The 20,409-nt window shown below is 39.8% G+C and overlaps 2 protein-coding genes across 3 annotated transcripts in view; one reads left to right on the top strand and one right to left on the bottom strand.

Moving 5' to 3' along the window:
• LOC126409140 (WD repeat-containing protein 48) overlaps positions 1-2,215 on the bottom strand; it is an 18,324-nt gene extending 16,109 nt beyond the window's left edge. Inside the window, exons 1-3 of one of the 2 annotated variants that reach the window (XM_050075086.1) lie at positions 2,142-2,215; positions 602-742; positions 387-465 (exon numbers count right to left, since the gene is read on the bottom strand). In XM_050075086.1, the coding sequence (XP_049931043.1) occupies positions 387-465; positions 602-742; positions 2,142-2,189 (268 nt within the window). In that variant the 5' untranslated portion in view covers positions 2,190-2,215. The remainder of the gene's footprint in view (positions 1-386; positions 466-601; positions 743-2,141) is intronic. The other variant, XM_050075087.1, reaches the window with a different exon arrangement.
• LOC126409136 (sodium channel protein type 4 subunit alpha B-like) overlaps positions 1-20,409 on the top strand; it is a 91,556-nt gene that overhangs the window by 11,078 nt on the left and 60,069 nt on the right. The window contains exon 2 of the mRNA XM_050075083.1: positions 17,514-17,820. Within this exon, the coding sequence (XP_049931040.1) occupies positions 17,554-17,820 (267 nt within the window). The 5' untranslated portion in view covers positions 17,514-17,553. The remainder of the gene's footprint in view (positions 1-17,513; positions 17,821-20,409) is intronic.

The raw sequence follows: 20,409 nt of genomic DNA, 5'->3' as shown, positions 1-20,409 counted from the left end.
CCCCCAATAAGATAACACTGCACATTTCAGAGTGGCCTTTTATTGTGGCCAGCCTAAGGCACACCTGTGCAATATTCATGCTGTCTAATCAGCATCTTGATATGCCACACCTGTGAGGTGGGATGGATTATCTCGACAAAGGAGAAGTGCTCACTAACACAGATTTTAGACAGATTTGTGAACAGTATTTGTGGGAAATGGTGTTTTGTGTGTATAGAAAATGTTTTAGATCTTTGAGTTCAGCTCATGAAAAATGGGAGCAAAAACAAAAGTGTTGCTTTTATATTTTTGTTCAGTGTAGCTTCTTATACTGCTTTTTTATATTTTTGTTCAGTGTAAAAAGCGCCTAAACCCTAAATAAAATAGCTGTTAGTTATCACACTCACATGTTTTTCCATTGCAACAGAGCACTATGTCATTAACCCAGTCTGTATGATGCTCCATGGAGGCAATGTACGGGTCCTGCTGCAATCAAAGAACAGAGAAATTAAGACACTTACATTACCAGGAATCAAACAAAATGATGCATGTGACAACACAGCTGCCAGACCATACTGTGAGTGTAATATCTGATTTAGCTAGAGGGTCTGGGGTGCCTTACTTTATGCTGGTAGACACTCCATATCCGGATGATAGAGTCCCGTCCAGCAGTGAAGAGCCGGTTCAGCGCAGGGTCTAGTTGGAGTGCGTTCACCCCATTTCGGTTGTACTTCTCCACCTCATCTCTAATGACGTAGGACACCTGAAACATAAAAAGGAGCGTGAACACCGAGGTCAGACTCTGACCGCTTCTGTTTTTATGGACCCACAACACACCCACTTCCTTGTGCACACTGCGAGGCTTCAACGCGCGAAGGCAGTGTTAGTTATTTATGAGAAGGGAGAGGGTGGTGCAAAAAGGTGGGAGGGATGCTGAGTAATTCTTTAAGCACTGGGGAGGGACTTCTGTTTTTTATTTTGGCTTAGGGAGGGGGCATACAAAATTAAATGGTTGCATTTGGGTTGTTTTTTTTTTTGGCTAATTTTTTCAGAAACATGCTTGAGGGGTTGGAAGTCATATTATTCTCAAAAGCATTGCCAAAAATACACCATTTCTCACAGCCACAAACTGTAAAAACAAAAATTCTCATTAGATTTTCACATTTCTGACGGTCCTTGGACACATCTTGTGCAATGAACAATTCTGTCAGAATCAATCATAACCAAATTTGAGCTTAAAATAGTGATATTTCATCAAAATCACCTTATTAAACATCTCATTTTAAAGGTTGGCTCCAAATAAAATGCTTAAATGAACAAATCAGAATGCACGTCAGGAGTGTAAAAACAAGACTTTCTTCAACTCCACCATTTTGACTTCTACTTTTGACTTTCAAAAATCTACGGGCAGGCTTACAAAATCCAATAACTAATTTATATATAAAGTAGGGTCATGCATTTACGACCAGTCACTCAGAGAAACTCAAGGAAAAATATTTGTAGCTTCAGGGACGGTCAGAGTAAAAAATAAGTCACACCCCAACCACCCTCTGTAAAGTAAAGAACAGTCCCTAAGTTTCATGCTCTTGCATTACAAGGACATGCAGTTAACTAAGGAAACACGCCAAATGGCACATATATTGGTAGGTAATACCCCATAGATTTACCCTGACATGGAGTAATTCAGTATTTATAGTGCTTTGATTTTGAAGCATTGTAATGGGGCAGGGTGCACGAGAAAATCACCGGGGCACGTACGTTTTCCCAGCAATTAGACCGAGCCCAGATACAGAGTAGCTTAGCTACCGTCAACGCTGTAACAGCATTAAAAATACCGCTAAGACAACAGATGAATCATTTGTGCTAATTGACGAGCTCTGTTATTATGTTATGCCGTATTTTACACCCCGCTTATATGACAATTATTAATAAAAGCATGTAATCATTTAGACGCCAGCGATAGCAAAAGAAGCTAACAACTACCGTAAGCTAAGCTAAGCTAGCTAGGTTAGCCGGCTTGAGTCATGACTCATAACAGCAACGCTGCCTCCTGCGGACGGTTTTTACCGTCCGTCAAGTATCCGTGAAGCACTTTGTAAAGACGAAGACCATAATGTCGCCGTTGCCACACACTTGGCAATAATGCAACTATTATAATTTACCTGTACTTTTCTCCGCCCAGCAGCATTTTGCCTGTGATGCGTGGCCATCTTGCATGTTGACAGTCAATTCATGTGATGCTACATCCGGAAAAAAAAGAAAACATATGCAGCTGAGCTTTATGGGTAATGTAGTTTTCACACTGTCCTTTGGTTTCACTGTAGAAAGGGCCCAGAGAGATGTTTGTTAGAGGGCATTCAAATGACACAGCAGTAGGCAAAGTAGGAATCTGCCTGGGGCCCCCAAATAAAGGGGCCATTAAAGGGGAACACCACCGAAATAAAGAATTCCAACATGTTATGTCCACCATCAACAAAAGTTTAATTAATATCTGTGAACATGAGCTGCTCTGTCAAAGCCAGAAACCAGAGAAGTAAGTCTCAAACTTGTGATATCATAGGGTGGAAAAACTGCAGTTGCTCCATCAGCAACATTGCTTCAATAATTAAAACAGCCCAATGTTAATATATAGTAGACTAAAATTTAAATCCCTGAAATTCAACAAAAATTTAAGAGTTTGAGTCAACATCTAAACCAATCAGCTCTTTGATCAGGTGAGAGCCAGGCGTTTCCCATCATGCCTTGGGTCTTGCAATCGGTGGAGAGCAACTGCAGCGCCTGGTTCTAAAAATTGTGGCCGCCTTACTCTCATGAGATTGAAAATGTCCGCTTTTGTAAGACATTAGAGCAAGTCAGGATGAAATTTAACCGGCATACGTTGTGCAGCGATCACCAGTGATCGAATCTGCGCAGGCCTGGCTCACCTCAAACAAGCCTTATGAGTGGGAGCCTACATCTCCTACGTGCATTGTGTCTTTTCAAAATACACTTCCGTTTTCACAGGAAATGTACACTTTTGGCCTGTTCAACGCAGACAGTCTTTTTAAAAAAAATTTTTTTTAAACTTGTAGTGTCGGAAAAACACTGCGTATTTATGTTTATTTCATTGTGCAACAAACACACATGGTTAGGTTTAGAAGAAAAAAACATCATGGTTTGGCTCTACATTCATACAGGAAGTGAACACTGGTCTCCTGGGTGAAAGTCCACTGCTGTTGGACCTGTCCACCACCTCTCCTATCTGCTATATTGGGACTTTCCAGGTCCTTAGATTACATTGTTGTCCGGCGGCATTTCAAAGTGATGACTTCCGGTGGTGTCATTAACTCACACTGACCAACGGTGTCTCATACTGCCATGAAAGGATGCCATTTTTTTCGTAGGTGTTTGACGCAAAAATCATTGACCAAGCAGCGGTATTTGATGAATTCATAAAGAGACCAAGTTGCTATGACATCACAAATCTCAGTTTTAGCACTCTGTTTTTTGGGATTTGGGAGAGTTGTTTTTTACTAACATTTTTGGATTGTGTTAGACCATAGGAATAACCCCTTCTAATTTAAGAAAAAGTGTTTTGTATTCAGTTTAAATGTCTCTGTGTGTACTGTATTTGTTTCATATTTTGTTCCATAGTCCAGTGGGTAAAACCTTTGTCTCTCATTCTGGGGATCCTGGTTTAAATTCCCAAGAGACAAAAATCTTCAGTGTATATGAATCAAAAGTTTTTATTTTATTCCATTTTAACAGTTTTGTCTCAATAATGCCATATTGGCTAAAAATCAACGTATTTTGCAACTATTTTTTATGGTATGTGAAAGTAGTAGCCTGCTATTGAATCTCAGATTGTAACCTGATTTGAGCCATTTAATTTTTTACATGTTTTATACAAGGGGCAATTGTAACATCTCAGATTGCACCAGTCAGAAACGAGATACAATCATGAAACGTACGTGCTCTGTGATAAGGTTACTTTATTTTTACACACATTTAACAAACAACACTGTGGTGATCCGTCTCTCCTGCCAACTGACAAACTGATGTCTTTATACTTGATATGAACTAATTATACTGTTTTAATTAAACTTGAATTGATTGTTCAATGGATATTAAATTGTTTGAACTATATCTATAGTCTTGGAAGTTTATTCTAGTCACTGGTATTTATATGAAGGTGAATATGTTGTTACGGTCGCCCCTGCAGGTGAGGGCAGATGTAACATTTGGCTTCTAGTGTTCAAATCAATATTGTGACTAAATATTGCTTGTAAAAGCAGCTGATGACTGTCAACAAGTAGAGCACAGACACAAGTTAAGTTTAGTCCAAATAGCTCAAGAGGTTTTTGAGCAATAATATTAAAACCTCGGTCTCCTCTGCATTTTTAATTGTACAGTAAAACACCAATCTATCGTCTCTCTGACAGGTTGGTCATGTAGCAGAGCACACAGCCTGCTGTATCTCCCAGACCAACCTATTCATGCAATGCCTATAGTTGGCCACTGGAGGGCGCAATAGGAGACCAACACTGTAGTAGGCCTGAGCTGTAGGGTCATCCTGAACCACCACCCTTCAGCTGATTGGAAACACCATGACAATGCTGACAGCTTGTGTTGAACCACATCCTTCTCACAGTTCATTCAAGTGCAACAGATTTTAGATTCCAAATCAAGTTGACAGCAGCTGATTTTATTCATTAATTCCTCTCTGTTGTTGAAAAAATCAGTTGTTGTAGGCCTTGTTAAGCACATGGCTTGTCTCTGAACTGAACTTGTAATGTATCTCTGCTATATTTCTATAAAGAAAATATGTTGCCAGGCAAAATACTGTAGAAACGTTCGGCCTTCGAACACATCACGAGCCCCGACATCACTCCGATTACATGTTCAGGTAAAATGGGACAGTCAGGGGCATAAATACAGACAGTTCAGGCAGTGCGATTGCACTGGGGCCCCTGGGTGGATGGCCCATAGAGAGTGGGCCCTTGCAAGTGATCCAAATTGCCACCTTGGAAATCTCTATTTTCTCTAAGTCTCTATTTGTGTTAAGACAGTACGTGCTTGATAGTGTGCATTGGGGCCCGTCATAACTTCCGTCATAACTTAAGCCACTGGGGAAAGTCATGTGTTTTAAATTGTTAAATCAGTTTATCAGTTGAGTCATTTAATGTAACCCGTGGCTATTCATTAAAAAAGATCCAACTGGTCCAACTTTTCAGCCTGAATGACAGTTTTTGTCAATGGAGTCTGGTGGCTTTGATGAGAGTAAAGATGGGGAACTGAAGCTTCCCCACTGGAACAGGCTGTCTAACAATTTAGATGGCTAAAAACATTAAAATTGCTTAGCTTCCATGTCAGACTCCAGCCTCCTTCTCCAAACTGGGGGGCGTGCAGACTGCTACATGCTGTGTGTAATACACTCACTATGGATAAGTACCTCATACAACCCAATTTCAAAAAATCTGAAAAATCCCCTCAAGTACTTACTCAAAACCTTTTTCCATAAAAAGTAAAGGATATTGGGAAGACATTTTGATTTTAAGTCAAACAGTTAATAAAATGCAACATCCTACAAGCATTTTTGATGTTCTACCCTTAATGTTTTAGCTGCAGCACTCTTAAAAAACAAACAAAAAAGTCAACATGCCACTTGGCTTACCCTGCAAGTTCTGGGACCAGTGATCTTTTGAGTCTTCCACCTGGCCATCCTAGCTATCTCAGACTGGAGTTGTTATACTGGGGGGAAAGTGGGACCGATTACTTAGGGGCCTGATGGGAGGGGGTCAGGGTTTCAAAACAGAAAAGAAAGTAAGGAAAGGAAAAGAAAGCAACTTTGTACAGAAGGGCCCAACAGAAGAAAGGAAGGGCGGGGGGGGGGGGGGGGGGCACTATGTTCAGGGCCCAGTGGGTATAGCCTATGCATTGGCCCCTGACTTTGGTGCTATTCCCCTGTCTCAGACCAATCATAATGGTTGTTTCAAAGCACATCTGTAACAATGCAATGACATATCTGGTGACTGGCTACTAACATTTAAAGAGCCCAGGATTTAAAACCATTTTACCTGGTGTCCCTCTTTACCTGACTTCACCCTACACCCATCAGTCTTTCTCGCACAGAATGCTGGGTAAACAAAGTTCAAGTTTCCTCTGATCTCTTTCACTTCTGTTTTGCTATGTGGTGATGCGGTGAAACTGTCATCTCTCTTCCTATAGCTGACATGTAGGAGCGGTAATCCCCTGTGGTCCAGCAGCAGCATCCTCCCTCCCTCATGCTCTTGCTCAAGGGCAAAGCGAAGTGCGCCTCTCCCGCCGCTGCGCAGCTGCTGAAGACAGGGCAGCATCCTCTCCACGCTCGGTGGCTCGGGACCTTTCCTCTGTGGGATGAAGACGGAAGAGCCTCTCGCATGGAAGGAAGGAGCGCAGCTTGCACGACGCACCTGTGGCAGGTTTCAAAATGTCCAACATAAGGTGATGAGACGCCTGGAGTTTGTCTAGAAGTCAGTGTTGTTCGCAAAACTTTGGATTGTGGCGGTGATAAGACGCACTTTTCTGTCCTGTTGGATTGGAGTTTCTGTCCACGATGAAGAGTAAACCTTGAGCAGAAGACATGGATTTTGCGCGGAGAGTTTGGCTGTACCTTCTTCTAAAAACCGAAGAACTCAACTCTGGAAATGATGCTGTAAATCTCAGAGTTTCATATGTAAGTATCCCTGCAAGGGTTTTTAGATTTTTTGTGGAATTAATACAGAGCATGGCCACACAGAGAGAGATGCAAATCAGCTCCTAACACAACATAATTTCTTTGCCGCTTTGATGGGTTAATAGAGAACTTCTCCATACATGGAAAAAGGTCATAATTTCTATTTGTAAAGTCTTGTTTTAGGGTTAATCCACAAGTTAAAACATTACTAACATGGCATATTTAATGCAGACAGTATAAAAAGAAGATAAACTAGAAAATGCACAATGCAAAATATCAATTTAATGTTTTAATGTGCAGTGTTGAGCATTAAAGGCTTACCATACAGCCATGACATACATTTCCACTGCAAACTTCAGTGTCCCATTGCTTCTGTGACACATTACATAATGCTATGTGAGGCAGTGGGGACACATTTCAGATCCATTTTCCTCTTTTGTTGACACTTGACACCTTGATCATCTTGTCTAATATAACTGATGTAACTCGTGATTGGTTTTAAGATTCCTCTGGTTTTGGAGAGGGATTCAGTTAAGCTTTAACAGAATCTGTTCGGTCTGAAACTGCAGAGCTCATGAAAATAATTGTCATCAATTTATGGTTATAATTTCACTGCCGTCTCATTTCGTAGGTCTATACCTTCTGTAACCTACGTGTTTAAGCTATCTGGTGCAATTACATTGAAAGGTTTTTGCAGGAGAAGTAGGTCATCAGTTCAGTCCACTGCACCTAGGAGCACAGACGCATAACATGTTGGCACAGTGCAGGTGATATGTGCTGGAACTTTGTTTAGTTAACATTAAGTTTGTTTGTTAATGTAGTTTTTTTGTCATGCACAAGTAATCTGGTTGCTTAGTTTGGTGGTAAACTTCTGTCAACAACTCCACATATTGATTTTACAGTATAAGATAGTTAACAAGTCCGATAGGGAGAGAAGATGCAAGAAAGAAAACACAAAACTCTTTAAAGACCTGTAATCAGAAATTAAAATTTAAAACATGTGAATATGTGGAATCCTTGACCACTGCAGCATAAACAAAGCAGTCCTGAATGAAACCACTAATTTCAGATGCCATAATCAGTCACTATGAGTGAACAAAGAAATGCTTGTTGTGATAAATCCTGAAATTAACGTCTTTAGGATTCAACCCAATAAATCCTGAAAAACACATAACCCTCATATAAGTGTAAAAGTAAAGAAAAGCACAACAACAATCAGGATACACGCTGTTTATTTGCATGAATACTCTTTATTACATTGCAAAAGTTTTAGTAGTGGTGCACAAACAAGGTGCTCACACTTCCTTTTCTAAGACACAATCTGTAATATTAAATGCAGAAAAACTCACCGGAAACACAGAGTATATATTTTTTTCTGGCATTTCAAACATTATAACATTGACCTTGACACCATCAAAATGATGTTGGGCTTATCAGCAACATCAAAATAGATTTTATTCCCCCTAATAATCTAAGAAAAGGTGTTTTGTGTTCATATTAAATGTCTGTGTGTACTGTATTTATTTTATATTTTTTGTGGCATACTCTCATTCTGGGAATTCTGGTTAAATTCCCACAAAGAGACAATTTCTCATGTTCTCAAAATCTTCATATTAATCAGACGTTTAACTGAACTGTATTAATACTGCTAAAAATCAATGTATTTTTTAAGTATTAAACATTAAGAAAAGAGCATTTGGCAAAGACTTAGATAAGAAAAAAGCTAGAGCAACTAACGATTATTTTTATGTCATTCATCTGTCAGTTAGTTTCTTGATTAATCGATTAGTTGTTCTATAAAAGCGTGATAAATGTTGTAATACTCGTACTGGTTCAAGTTAACAATTTGATCATATTTCCCATCTTTGCTGAGCAACATGTTTGTGTAAAAGGAATGAAAGGCATGTCCCAAATATAGGCCTGTTGAGTTCAGTGATTTAAGCAAATATCAGCCACTAATTGAAGTGTTATGGTACACATGGGCTGAAGACCTTGATCACATGGTAATACAGATGGGTGGGTTTCACTGTTTTCTGACATTTTACTGACAAAGAGATTAATTGAGAAAATAATGGGCACATTAATCAATAATGGAAATAATCCTAAATTAGGATTCTGTTATGGTTAAAGTAACACACCAATTTGCTGTAGACTCAGAGGAGTAATACAGTGGTTCACTTTATTTCACATGTGGACCAAGATTATTACAGAAAATAATTAGCAGATGAATCAATAATAAAATGAATCATTAGTTGCAGCCTGAGAAGTGAAGCAGTGTGACGTCATGTGAGACCATAATCTTCTGTAAACTTGTTACCTCATCTAGAGGAAACTGTTGAGCTATACAGCTCAAAATTACACAGTTTCTGTATGCATTTCTTTAACAGCTATTAAAATGTGTTGTTAAGTGAGGTACATCCTGTTTTCCTTCAAATAAAGCATTTTTTTCTTATCAGTAGCTGCTTCCATAAAATCATCTATTCATTTTGTTTTCATCTTTAATGGAAGTTTACATAGTTTTTTATATAACCAGTACATAAAGGGTCATGTCAGTAAAAGCTTAAAGCTAGAAAATGTTAATCCAGTCACATATACAGTAAAATGGGAGCTTGATGACAGACATAACACCACATGATTTATAAATCCCTCATTAGAGATGAATGCGGTCCTTCATCACAAGTTGAGCCCACTTTAGACATCTATAGTTGAAACATATCATAATGTTGCACTTTAATGAGACAGAAAATGAAAAGAATCTTTAGAGAGTATAGGTCAGTCAGTGCAGAGCGTTTTATTACTTAAACAGCTGCTATCCCCAAGGACAAAATAATGGTTTTACTTCAGCACGTTATAGTTTAATTTAGAGCTATTTCTACTTGCAGAGGCACATTGTGTGTAGGACTGTGCAGCAAAAATTAGTCTTCCTGACTCAAAATGGAGTGTGATAAGATGAGACAAGGTAAGGTAAGATACAATTAGACTCAATAAGAATATAAGATGTGATAAAAAGATAAGATACGATGTGATACGGTACGATATGATAAGACACAATAAGAAGGTTAAGACATGATATGGTAAGATAAGATAAGACGCGTTAGAGTAAGATACGATAAGATACGTCATGGTAAGATAAGATACAATACGATCAGACACAATAAGAAGATAAGATATGATACAAAAAAAGATACGTTACGGTGGGATAAGATCAGATACGATATAATCAGACACAATAAGAAGATAAGATGCGATACAATAAGAAGATACGTTACGGTAATTTAAGATACGATACGATCAGACGCAATAAGAAGATAAGATACGATACGATAAAAAGATACGTTACGATAAGATAAGATACGATACGATCAGACGCAATAAGAAGATAAGATACGATACAATAAGAAGATACGTCACGGTAAGATAAGATACGATACGATCAGACGCAATAAGAAGATAAGATACGATACAATAAAAAGATACGTTACGGTAAGATAAGATCAGATACGATACGATCAGACTCAATAAGAAGATAAGATACGATACAATAAGAAGATATGTTACGGTACGATAAGATAAGATACAATACGATCAGACACAATAAGAAGATAAGATACGATACAATAAGAAGATATGTTACGGTAAGATAAGATAAGATACGATGCGATCAGACGCAATAAGAAGATAAGATACGATACGATAAGAAGATATGGTAAGATAAGATAAGATACGATACGATCAGACGCAATAAGAAGTTAAGATACGATACAATAAGACGATACGTTACGGTAAGATAAGATAAGATACAATACGATCAGACGCAATAAGAAGATAAGATACGATACGATAAGAAGATACGATATGATAAGAAGATACAATAGAACTTTATTAATCCCAAAGGAAATTCTGAAAACCTGGTATGGCCAATGAAGCCCTTTGCCAGGATTGGGGTTTGCCGGCCTAAAGGAAGTATTCCATAGTGTGAAAACCAAAAAAAAATATGTACAAAGCTAAATTGTTCTACTAGCCAAAAATTTAAGCAACAAGAGAACTAGAAAAAGTAAATACATATAGAAGAAAACTTTGAAAAAGACACCATATGATGAAGAGCAATTCTAGAAGGCTGATGGCCAGGACAGCACCAACAGTGAACTGTATATCTTTGATAAAAGACGAGGATCTGTCACTTTATTACAAACATTGTGTTGCCTTTTCCATCGTCCATTATGAGGTTTCACAGGTGAATCAGATGCAGTGCGCATACAACAAGCCTCAGCAACAGATCCATGTGATTGTAAATGTTGTGTGGTCCACATGTGAAATAAATGTTTCATTAGTGAACTGCCTTATATTCCTCCAAGTCAAGTGTGTTACTCAAAGTATTCTTTTTTAAGGCCCATAACAGAATCATAACAATTATTTTCATTCTAGATTAATCTGCTCATTATTTTCTTGATTCATCATTTCATCTGTGCATCTTGAAATGGTATGTTTCATATAGCCAGCAGTCCAAAAATCCAGAACTATTCAGTTTATTATCATGTATGAGGCAGAAAAGCACCAAATTCTCACATTTGACAAGAAGGAAACCAGAAAATATTTGGCCTTCCTGCTTTAAAAATGAATCAAACTATTATTTGACAATCGAAATAATTGCCAATTAACTTTCTGTTGATTGACTAATCAACTAATGGACTAATCGTTGCAACTCTAATCCTGTCATCATCAGCTCGCCTGTTGGTCATCCAGTTGATTCCTGTCAATATATCTTACAGGCAGCTCTACTGTCTTGTTTATTTTAAGTGATGAAGAAGTGAAAGGTGTCATCAGTGGTGGGTTAATGCCTTTCTCACAGGGTCATTGTTGGTAGCTGAAAAGAAAGAGGAAAATATTTATCATTCATTTCTTTCAGCTGAGTCAGGGGTTCAAACTAGAGCCAGACCAAGGCTCAGCAATAAGGTTTGGCTGATTGCCCTGGGCAAGTAAAACACCACTTCAGGCAAGTAGATGTAGCATCTCACCTGTCCGATAATAAGAATTAAACATGTCGTTTTTTTCGGAGCTGATGATGGAACAGCCGAGGAATGAGCCATCCATCTTATCTCTGTTGAGAGTTGCACATCTGCAGTAGGCTATCGATCAGGCACTCGAGAGAAAATGGTGGCAGGTAAAGACAAAGTTTATGAGCTGAAGCCCGATTAAGTATTTCAGGGTAGTGTTAGAGTATGTGGCCCAAACTCCAACTATGTATTGTGCAGTTTGCTGTAAGTTTGAAGGCAAGGCAGATAAAACAACCTCTGGACTTCAACCCTAGAGACCTTTGTTTGTGTCCCATGTCAAATATGACATATGTCACCTGAACGTACATTGTATTAGTAGCAATACGGTACTTATTTCAAGCCAAACCATGATGTTGTTTTTCTAAACCTAACCCCATGCTTTTGTTGCCTAAACCCAAGGAAATAAACCTAAACCTTGACTCTAAGTTTGAAAAGAGACAATATGCATTCAACAAGTGTTAACTGTACATTTCCTGGGAAAACACAATGACACAATGCATGTTATGTCATCCCTTAGCAAGAAAAACTGCTCCTGGAAGGGTACGTAGAGTGTCATTCTTTGTATGGACATCATGAACGCAGAGTATGGACAGAAGGCTCCGTCTGTGTCCATAGATACTTATCTTATCATGAGTGGATTATGAGACAAAGGGCACATGGGCACAGATATGCAAAAGGCCCCACCAGCTCTAGTACATAGGGGTAAGAAACAAAGACTTTGAGATGGCTTTGCCTCTTTTTTTGTGGTTGTTTTGCATCTCTTTGTAGTCGTGAGGCATGTTTTTGTAGCTTGTGTCTCTTTGTGGTTGTTTTGCCACCTTTAGTAGTTGTTTTGTGTCTCTTTTTAGTTCCTGTGCATCTTTTTGTGGTCATTTTGAGTCTCTTCCTGGTCGGTATGTGTCGCAGTTCAAGGGGCATTTTGCAGGTTAAGGACAGAGGGGCCCCTGACCCTTCAGCCCCTGGGTCTGTGCCCAATGTGGGCCCATTCAGTAATCCATCCATGCATTGAATGTTGAGCATAAATGAGCTTTAACTCTGAACTTTAGTGTTATTTGTTTGATTAATTGTTCAGCTCGCAGTTATGAGAATTTAAAAGGGTTGCAAAACATGTGTGTGTGTGTGTGTGTGTGTGTGTGTGTGTATGTGTGTGTGTGCGTGCCAGTCCATGGCTCTGCTCTACTTTCAATCTAATTATCATAATTATTTGCAGTGACGATGACCGTATCACATCTGGCTGTTATGTGAATTAAATTTAATTCAACTAAAATACTTTTTCCCCCTCTCTGCGTTCTCTAATTCTTTACCTTTATTTTCCAAATCTAAACCGTTCACAGAGACAGATATTCTCTCTCTTCAACCACACATCACATATAGTTTAATTATGTACACGGCAGAGTGTAGAGGTCATTGTCTTAGCTTCTCAGTGTTCTGTGGTGGTTGTTACCTTTCACAGAGGACATGCTGTGACTGTGTTTCTGTGGATGATTCGTCACATCCTGACAGAAATATGCTTGAACCTGTTTATCTGCTTTATGACGTTGCAAATGGACCTTAACCTATTTATTCTGATAGCAAATGGGAAAGCGCTGGATTCAGTGTATGAGACGAGCTGATCTGAGATCAACCTGGGCCAAATAAGCAGATCAAGTGAAAGCAGATAACTAGCGTCTGGCTGGACGTGTGAAGGGATCAATGCATTTCAGGACAGGAGGAGATGGAGAACTCACGGAGCTTAGTCAATATGAAAAGGATACAATGGTATTTCTCTGTCAAAAGGGGAACAGAGAAATGTAATCCTCTCTTTGGAAAGCTTTTTCAGTTATTAAAATATCAGACTCTGTCACTGGCTAAAACGAGGGGGTGAATTTTTGGGAGTGGAAAGGCCTTTAGTATTGTCTTTATTTAGACAGTGGCTTTAGTCTCTGATCAGATTACCTCCAAACTGTCCTTATGCTTTATTTAAAGACGTAATATGTAACATTTCCGCATGTCTAAAAATGACTCGGACTATGTGTACTTTCATTATCCCAAATGTTTCCAACAATGTTCAGACCCAGAGAAATCTGTAATTTTATTGAAGTTAACGATGCGTTTTATTTGGTCGTCTCTCAGTGGTGTCGGAAAACCCTTTACCCGCTCTAGTTGCTCCAAGCACAGGATCACTACATGATACGCCATTGAAAATCACACGTGACATCTTCATGTCACAGAATTTTCTCAATAATAGTGATATTGCTTTTTTTTTTTCCCTCAAAAACTGCAGTTCCTCTAATGGCCACTTGAGGCTGGCTCCAAGAGCAAGGCAATCCCCATACACGCCCATGTTAAAATACCAAACTTTAAGGCAGAAATAAACAGTTTACAGCTTGGTGCAGAAAAATGGTTTTGGTCTCTGTAGCTAATTTCCCCATTCATGAAAACTTTCAGGGGGTGAATATTTTTATAACTCCCCTGTTTAAATTGTATTAATACTTATGCATAATCAAGGGCGGGGCTGCTTGACTGACAGACTGTTTGCAAAGTGTCATCACAGTCTGAGTCAGATCCACCCCTTGCTCTTTATATAGCTCCACTCTCTTGTCCAAATATGATCACTTCTGGCTCCAAAAATCCAAGATTGCGACAGCTGAAATGCCAAACTTGATTCTTCAGTTTGACCATGTAAAATAATTAAATTAAGATTTTAGACATCCACAGGTAGCATATCAAGCTCCTCAAATTATATTCATTAACGTCATTTTTTGAAACAGTCAAAGTTGGCTACAGCCAAGGTTTGACGTTATTAACATGGTAGTTTACTGGAAAGTTCCTGGTTAATTACTGGGATAAACTGTCAGGCACGGCTTTAGATTTTCACTTTTCACACATGCACTACATTCAGGAACATTTCTGTCTACCATCTTTTCACACATGCCATGGCAATGCCAGAATAGATGAAGTAAGGGACAGTCCAGCGGAGGGTGGTAATGCAATGCTAATAGATGCCAACTACTATAATACTTAACAGAAGAAGAAGAAGAAGAAGACAGGGCAAGGCCAGATGTATGTGTATGTGGCAGGAGAGGAGCTGTTTATGTCTGGTGTCAGTCTTCTTGTAATGTTTTTAATATTTAATAAGTTTGCAAGACAAGAATTGTTTTTTCCAAAGCACTGGCGTAAATGCTAAAGTGAACAAGTGAACAAGTCATTGATTCAAATGCATCATCACTGGAGTCTTGTTACTGGTTCGCTCACTGCAAGTTAAAGTGTCTTCCATCAAAGGGACGTAACCCTTTACCTGCTTGTGCTTGTCCATGCAATGTTACTGCTTTTCCTTGAAACGTTCACACATGATCTCAAGCAGGAAATGTCCCTGAACATGTTGAAGGGACTTAATGATCATTGCATGTTAACTGTGGTCAATGTCCAGAGAATCAGGTCCAGACATTATCCAAAGTTACTGGAAATACTCTGTAGAGTTTAGATGAAGGGTGGCGTCTGGGTACAGTGTGCAGAAAGCACGCAGATTACACTACAGTCATGTAGAAAGTTCATAATTTGGTTATAAACCGTGGAGTCTCTTGTCGTTCCTTGAATTAGTCTGACAATTGTGGCTTTGGCCCCTACTGACAGCAGTTCCTGAGTCTTATCATCTCGCTAGGTAGACATTTTCATTGGTGTCTTTGTGTAAATGACCCTTCCTCTTCACCTTGGATGTTTGTCTTCTCCGGTTTAGTGCAAGCTGCATGAGAGAAACATCATCAACATGCCCTCTTGCCCAGGGTGAATCTTCCAGACTATTACCTGTGCTATTCGAACATTGGCTCAATCAGACATTATACAGACTTTGTACGGGGTAGCAGGCAGGGTAAAGTCAATTTAATGTCCAATCCAATAGATTCGGACATGTGTGTTCTTTAATACATCTCTTCCTGGTAATGTCTAGACAATATCAGGTTTTCTGTGCATGTGTGAGAGGGGCTTCAGTGATTTTGGTATAGTGCCCACCTCAATGTTAGTGTATGAAACTTGATACATTTTGGAAACACAGAGAGAGCTCGAGTGACATTTTGGCTTTTGGAGGTGCGTTTTTTGGTGTGATGTTAAAAATGACAGAGTACGTCTTTAAGGTTGCTGGCAGGTCGATGTCCAGGCGCAGGCACACAACGAGTGACCGCCATTCTAAATCAGAGCTGGTGAAAACCTCTGGACTTAATCCCTCTGACTCACAACTATGGCTGCCCTAGTTTGACAGAGGCAGTTGGATAACAGGGAGCCGGTGGTCAGTGGTAAGGTTGAAACATGTATCTCATGTCTCTCATGTCTCTGGACTTCCCCCAATACCATCATCCAATCAGAAAATCAAAGGCAAGCCAGTGACCTAGGCCTTTATACATATATTACACTTAAACACTGTTTAAAAAAGAGAAGAGCATCAGTTATGTACACATAATATGTATACATAAAAATGTCTCTTAATATCATATATTCATTTTGAGTTTTAAGACTTCCCACACAAAAGACAATATTGACTATTTCCTGTCACTTAACTGCTGTTTGAATGAATTCTGTGTTTTTGTGAATCTGACCTTTGACATTTTTATAAGATCCCATTCAGAGACATTTTTACAGAATCAGTTTTAATCGTAGGTACTTTTTTAATCAAAGTCCTTAAAGCTCTGTTTTTGGTCTCCACCAACTCTTGAGGAAAATGTTTGGCACTTTAGCAGCTAAATGCTCCACTATGTTCATCAGATAGCTGCTAACATTGTCTGTCTGCTGTTTAGTGCTGAGCAGGTGATGTACAGCCTTTGCACTGAAATTAGCTGCCGGTTGTGGTTGGAAATGATGCTAACGAGAGACATATCCTTATACAATGGTTCATATATGTTATGAGTTAGTGCCCCTGTTTGTTATGATAGGTGTAGAAAAAGGATTGTGGTTGGACGACGTAACGTAACGATGTGAGGTTATGTACACACATAAAAGAACTGTTGACTTTTGTTTTCACATGGGATACAAACAGAGGTCTCCTGGGTCAAAGTTCTGTATTTGTTTGACCTGACCATCACCCTGACTGCCTCCATACAGAGACATGTAGAGCAACAACGATACCTTCATTCAGTCCTTTTTGTACCCAGATCTAGAAAAACTATAGGATGCAAAAAGGATTAAATGCAGCAATGTGTTTTCATACAACGGTTTGTAAGATACCCCATGAAAATGTACACACAACAGTTCAAATGATAGCCTGCTAATAAGCATCCCACGAAAGACGTTGTGTTCTAAAGTAAAGTTACAGAGGTTAGGTTTAGGAAAAGGGACATGGTTGGGTAATATTAGGTTTAGGCAAGAAAATTTACTACTGAGTTACTACTAAAGTTACACAGTTCTGAACGCTCATCTCCCCCTGGAAAGTCCGTGGTTTTGTGGCCCATACACCACCCCAACCTTACTCCTTACAAGTCTGCTCCCTGCAGTCGATACTTGGTGCCGACTGCCGATACCACCTGACTTCCTTCTTAGCTCCCATTACAAGAGGGAGGACAGCCTGCAGCACACATGTCACATGATCAAAGCCTCCTGGTGCTCATTTATGTGGGTTCTTGTATGCATATTTGTTTAACCCTATCTGCATATTCTTGCTACATGTATGTTTCTATTTAACCTGTGTATTAAGTGTCACATTCAAGAGGCCATGTTCATATATTTCAGAAACCTGTATGAATGAATTAGATGACTTATTCTTTCTATCCCTCTTCTGTCCCTGCTATTCCTGTCTTCACTCCCCTCTTCCTTGCCTTTAGCTGTAAGTAAATTCTAGTACAGGAGAATCAGGATGAAAAGATGGCAACCATGCTGTTACCAACGGGTCCTGATGGCTTGCGGCGGTTCACTCGCGAATCCTTGGCTGCGCTGGAGCAGCGGATTGCGGAGGAGCAGGCCAAGAACGCCAAGGATTGCCAGGAGGCTCACAGGAACGCAGAGCCACCCAAACCCAGGGCCGACCTCGAGGCAGGCAAACAGCTGCCGCGCATCTTCGGTGACATCCCTACAGAACTTATCGGGGTGCCACTGGAAGACATTGATCCGTTTTACTACAAGAACCAGAGGGTGAGAGCTTCTGTGTCTGTGTGTTTGAAAGAGTTGGTTGAGTGGTTGTTGCGGTGCCACATTCTGCACCATTTGGAAGGAACAGGGGCCAAACAAGAAGTCACTTAGGTTGCTTTCACACCTGCCCTGTTTGGTTCAGGTCAATCAACCCAAGTTTGTTTGCCCCCTAAGTGCGGTTCATTTGGGCAGGTGTGAACACAGCAATCGCACTCAGGGACCATGAGACCTTCTTGAAGAGGTGGTCTTGGTCCGGTTACAAACGAACTCTGGTGCGGTTCATTTGTGATGAGAACGTGTTCTGACCTCAATCCGAACCAACTGCAGTCACATGACACATTGTTTGGGTTAAACATGAGCATGTTACAGTCCTGGAGGATTATTAATGTGCACCTCCTCCTGTACTGCCTTAATATGCACATTCAGCACATCCAGTGCATCAAAACATTGTTTTCTAGTTGGAGCCGCGCCTCGTTTTCAAACTGTATGGTTTGACTAAAATGAACAATGACAGCAATATAGTCCACGATGAGCAGCTCTAAAATCAACCTGCATAGCTGTCCCTCCATTGTGACATTAGAAAGTGTCACATTTATCTTGCAAGTGTACTCTTCTTCAGCGTTTTGTTTACTTCCTGGATTTTTCACACATGGAAATTCTGACCAATCAAGAGCAGCTTTCTCACGCAAGGCATTTTATCTGGTCCGCTTGTAAATGCTGCCGTAAGAACACAAACTCTAGGTAAAAAAGGCATTCTTACTGGGTCAGCTTAAAGGAATATTTCACCTTGTGTTATGTTGAATTTGTGACAAAAACTTTGTTTTTCTCACATGCCCCCACGGTGAACGATGCATCCAAAAATGCAGAAAAGTCCACATTTAACAACAGCAAAACTATAAATCAAAACATCCGTTTACAAACTCTCACACAACTCATGTAGTATAATCCAAGTCTTATTTATCCAGTTGTAATCTCAATACTTATAATATTACTATCTTTGGGCAGAAGTGTTTTAAATATTGCATTTTTTGCATGTGTTTGGGAAATACTGAGCATACGACAGGTTAAATGAGACTTGGATAATACTGCATGAGCTTTGTGAGAGTTTGTAAACTGATGTTTTAATATAATTTTTTTGTTGCTTAACACAAACCCCTGTTACTACAATTCATTAACAATTTTCTCCATTTCTGGATTCTTCAAGAACAAAATTTTCTTAACATATTCAACCTAAAACATGATGAGTAAATAGCCCTTTTTACACAGGATTGCACTATAGAACTACCCTGGAAATCCAGAGTTCTCGCGAGAGCACAATTTGAATTTGCTCAGCGAGTCACTCTGGCAATCAGTAATGATGCTCATTACCTATGCCCATGAAACCGAGCTGCACCAATCACATCGGTGTATCTGATATAGGCAGGCCAGAGGCGAGCTAAACAGATGATAGCGCTGCGACGACGAAGTCCGGAATCAGTCAGTAAACATTAAGATGGCTACGGATGAACACCAGTTGTTTGAAACGGCTTTGGCCGCTACAATGAACGTGTTAGACTTGGCTTTTTCTCTAAAAGAGGAACAGAAGACGGCGCTCGAATCTTTCCTTTGCAAGAAGGACGTTTTTGCTGTTTTGCCGACCGGATACGGCAAGAGTCTAATCTACCAGTTAGCTCCGCTGGTAGCTAAGCGTATACGTCACCCCGTGTATTGTTCTGATTGGTCGTAGTGTTATCCAATTGCGTGCAGTGATATTTACAAATGCATGCTTGGTGCCGCCCCTCGAGTTGGGCCATTTTCATTACTCATGGCCAGACCCTAAATCTTTCTAGATTTGGGTCTGGATTTCCAGTCTACTATAGAGCCGCTACAAAGTCCCTTCTTTATGCCACCTTTGCATTTTTACACAGAACCAAACAAAGATGGCATCATGCCGCTCCAGTGTGTGACTTTAGACAGCAAACCGACATCGCGGAATCAGAAGAGGTGTAATGGGTGTGACATTTAACACAGCAGCGTCAGCCTCTAGTGTGACATATAACATGTGTGTCAGCAGTGCTTTATAAACAATAAGAATGTAATAATACGGGACTAACAATTATTTACTGTCCCTGTTATATGGCAGCTGATCTCGTCCTCTGCTTGAAGGGTGAGGAGCTTCCGGACCTCATTGTGTTCCTAATTTGCAGACATTTCCAACCATTGTTCATCTTCTTTGAGTTAGCCGCTAACTGCTACTTTTTAAATCTCCCGTGGTGGGTTACATACATACATGTAACACCTGTGTGTCACCAAAACGTCACACCTGTGCTGCCCATGATCCCGTCCTGGCAGCTGTCCCGTGTTATACATTTCAGCACGTTTTGGCGCTGTTACTACCTCTGTTTTCAGCTCACAGGCGAGACAACTCTATCCTTCCATTTGAACTGTTTATACAGAACAGCGAGGCGGCATAATGGCGTGAACTTCCTGGGGCTGTAGATAAACAATCCCTATAAGAAAGCTAGTATAAACAGGAGGAACAATTCAGCAAAAACTGTTTCCATGTTTATACCTTATGGGCACCTGACTGAGACAGACTTGAAATATTGTGAA

Source organism: Epinephelus moara, chromosome 21 (assembly GCF_006386435.1).
Source record: "Epinephelus moara isolate mb chromosome 21, YSFRI_EMoa_1.0, whole genome shotgun sequence".
In the NCBI taxonomy this organism is placed as follows: domain Eukaryota; kingdom Metazoa; phylum Chordata; class Actinopteri; order Perciformes; family Serranidae; genus Epinephelus; species Epinephelus moara.
The sequence above is the reverse complement of the archived record's forward strand: the minus strand, read 5'-3'. Positions and strand labels throughout refer to the sequence as shown.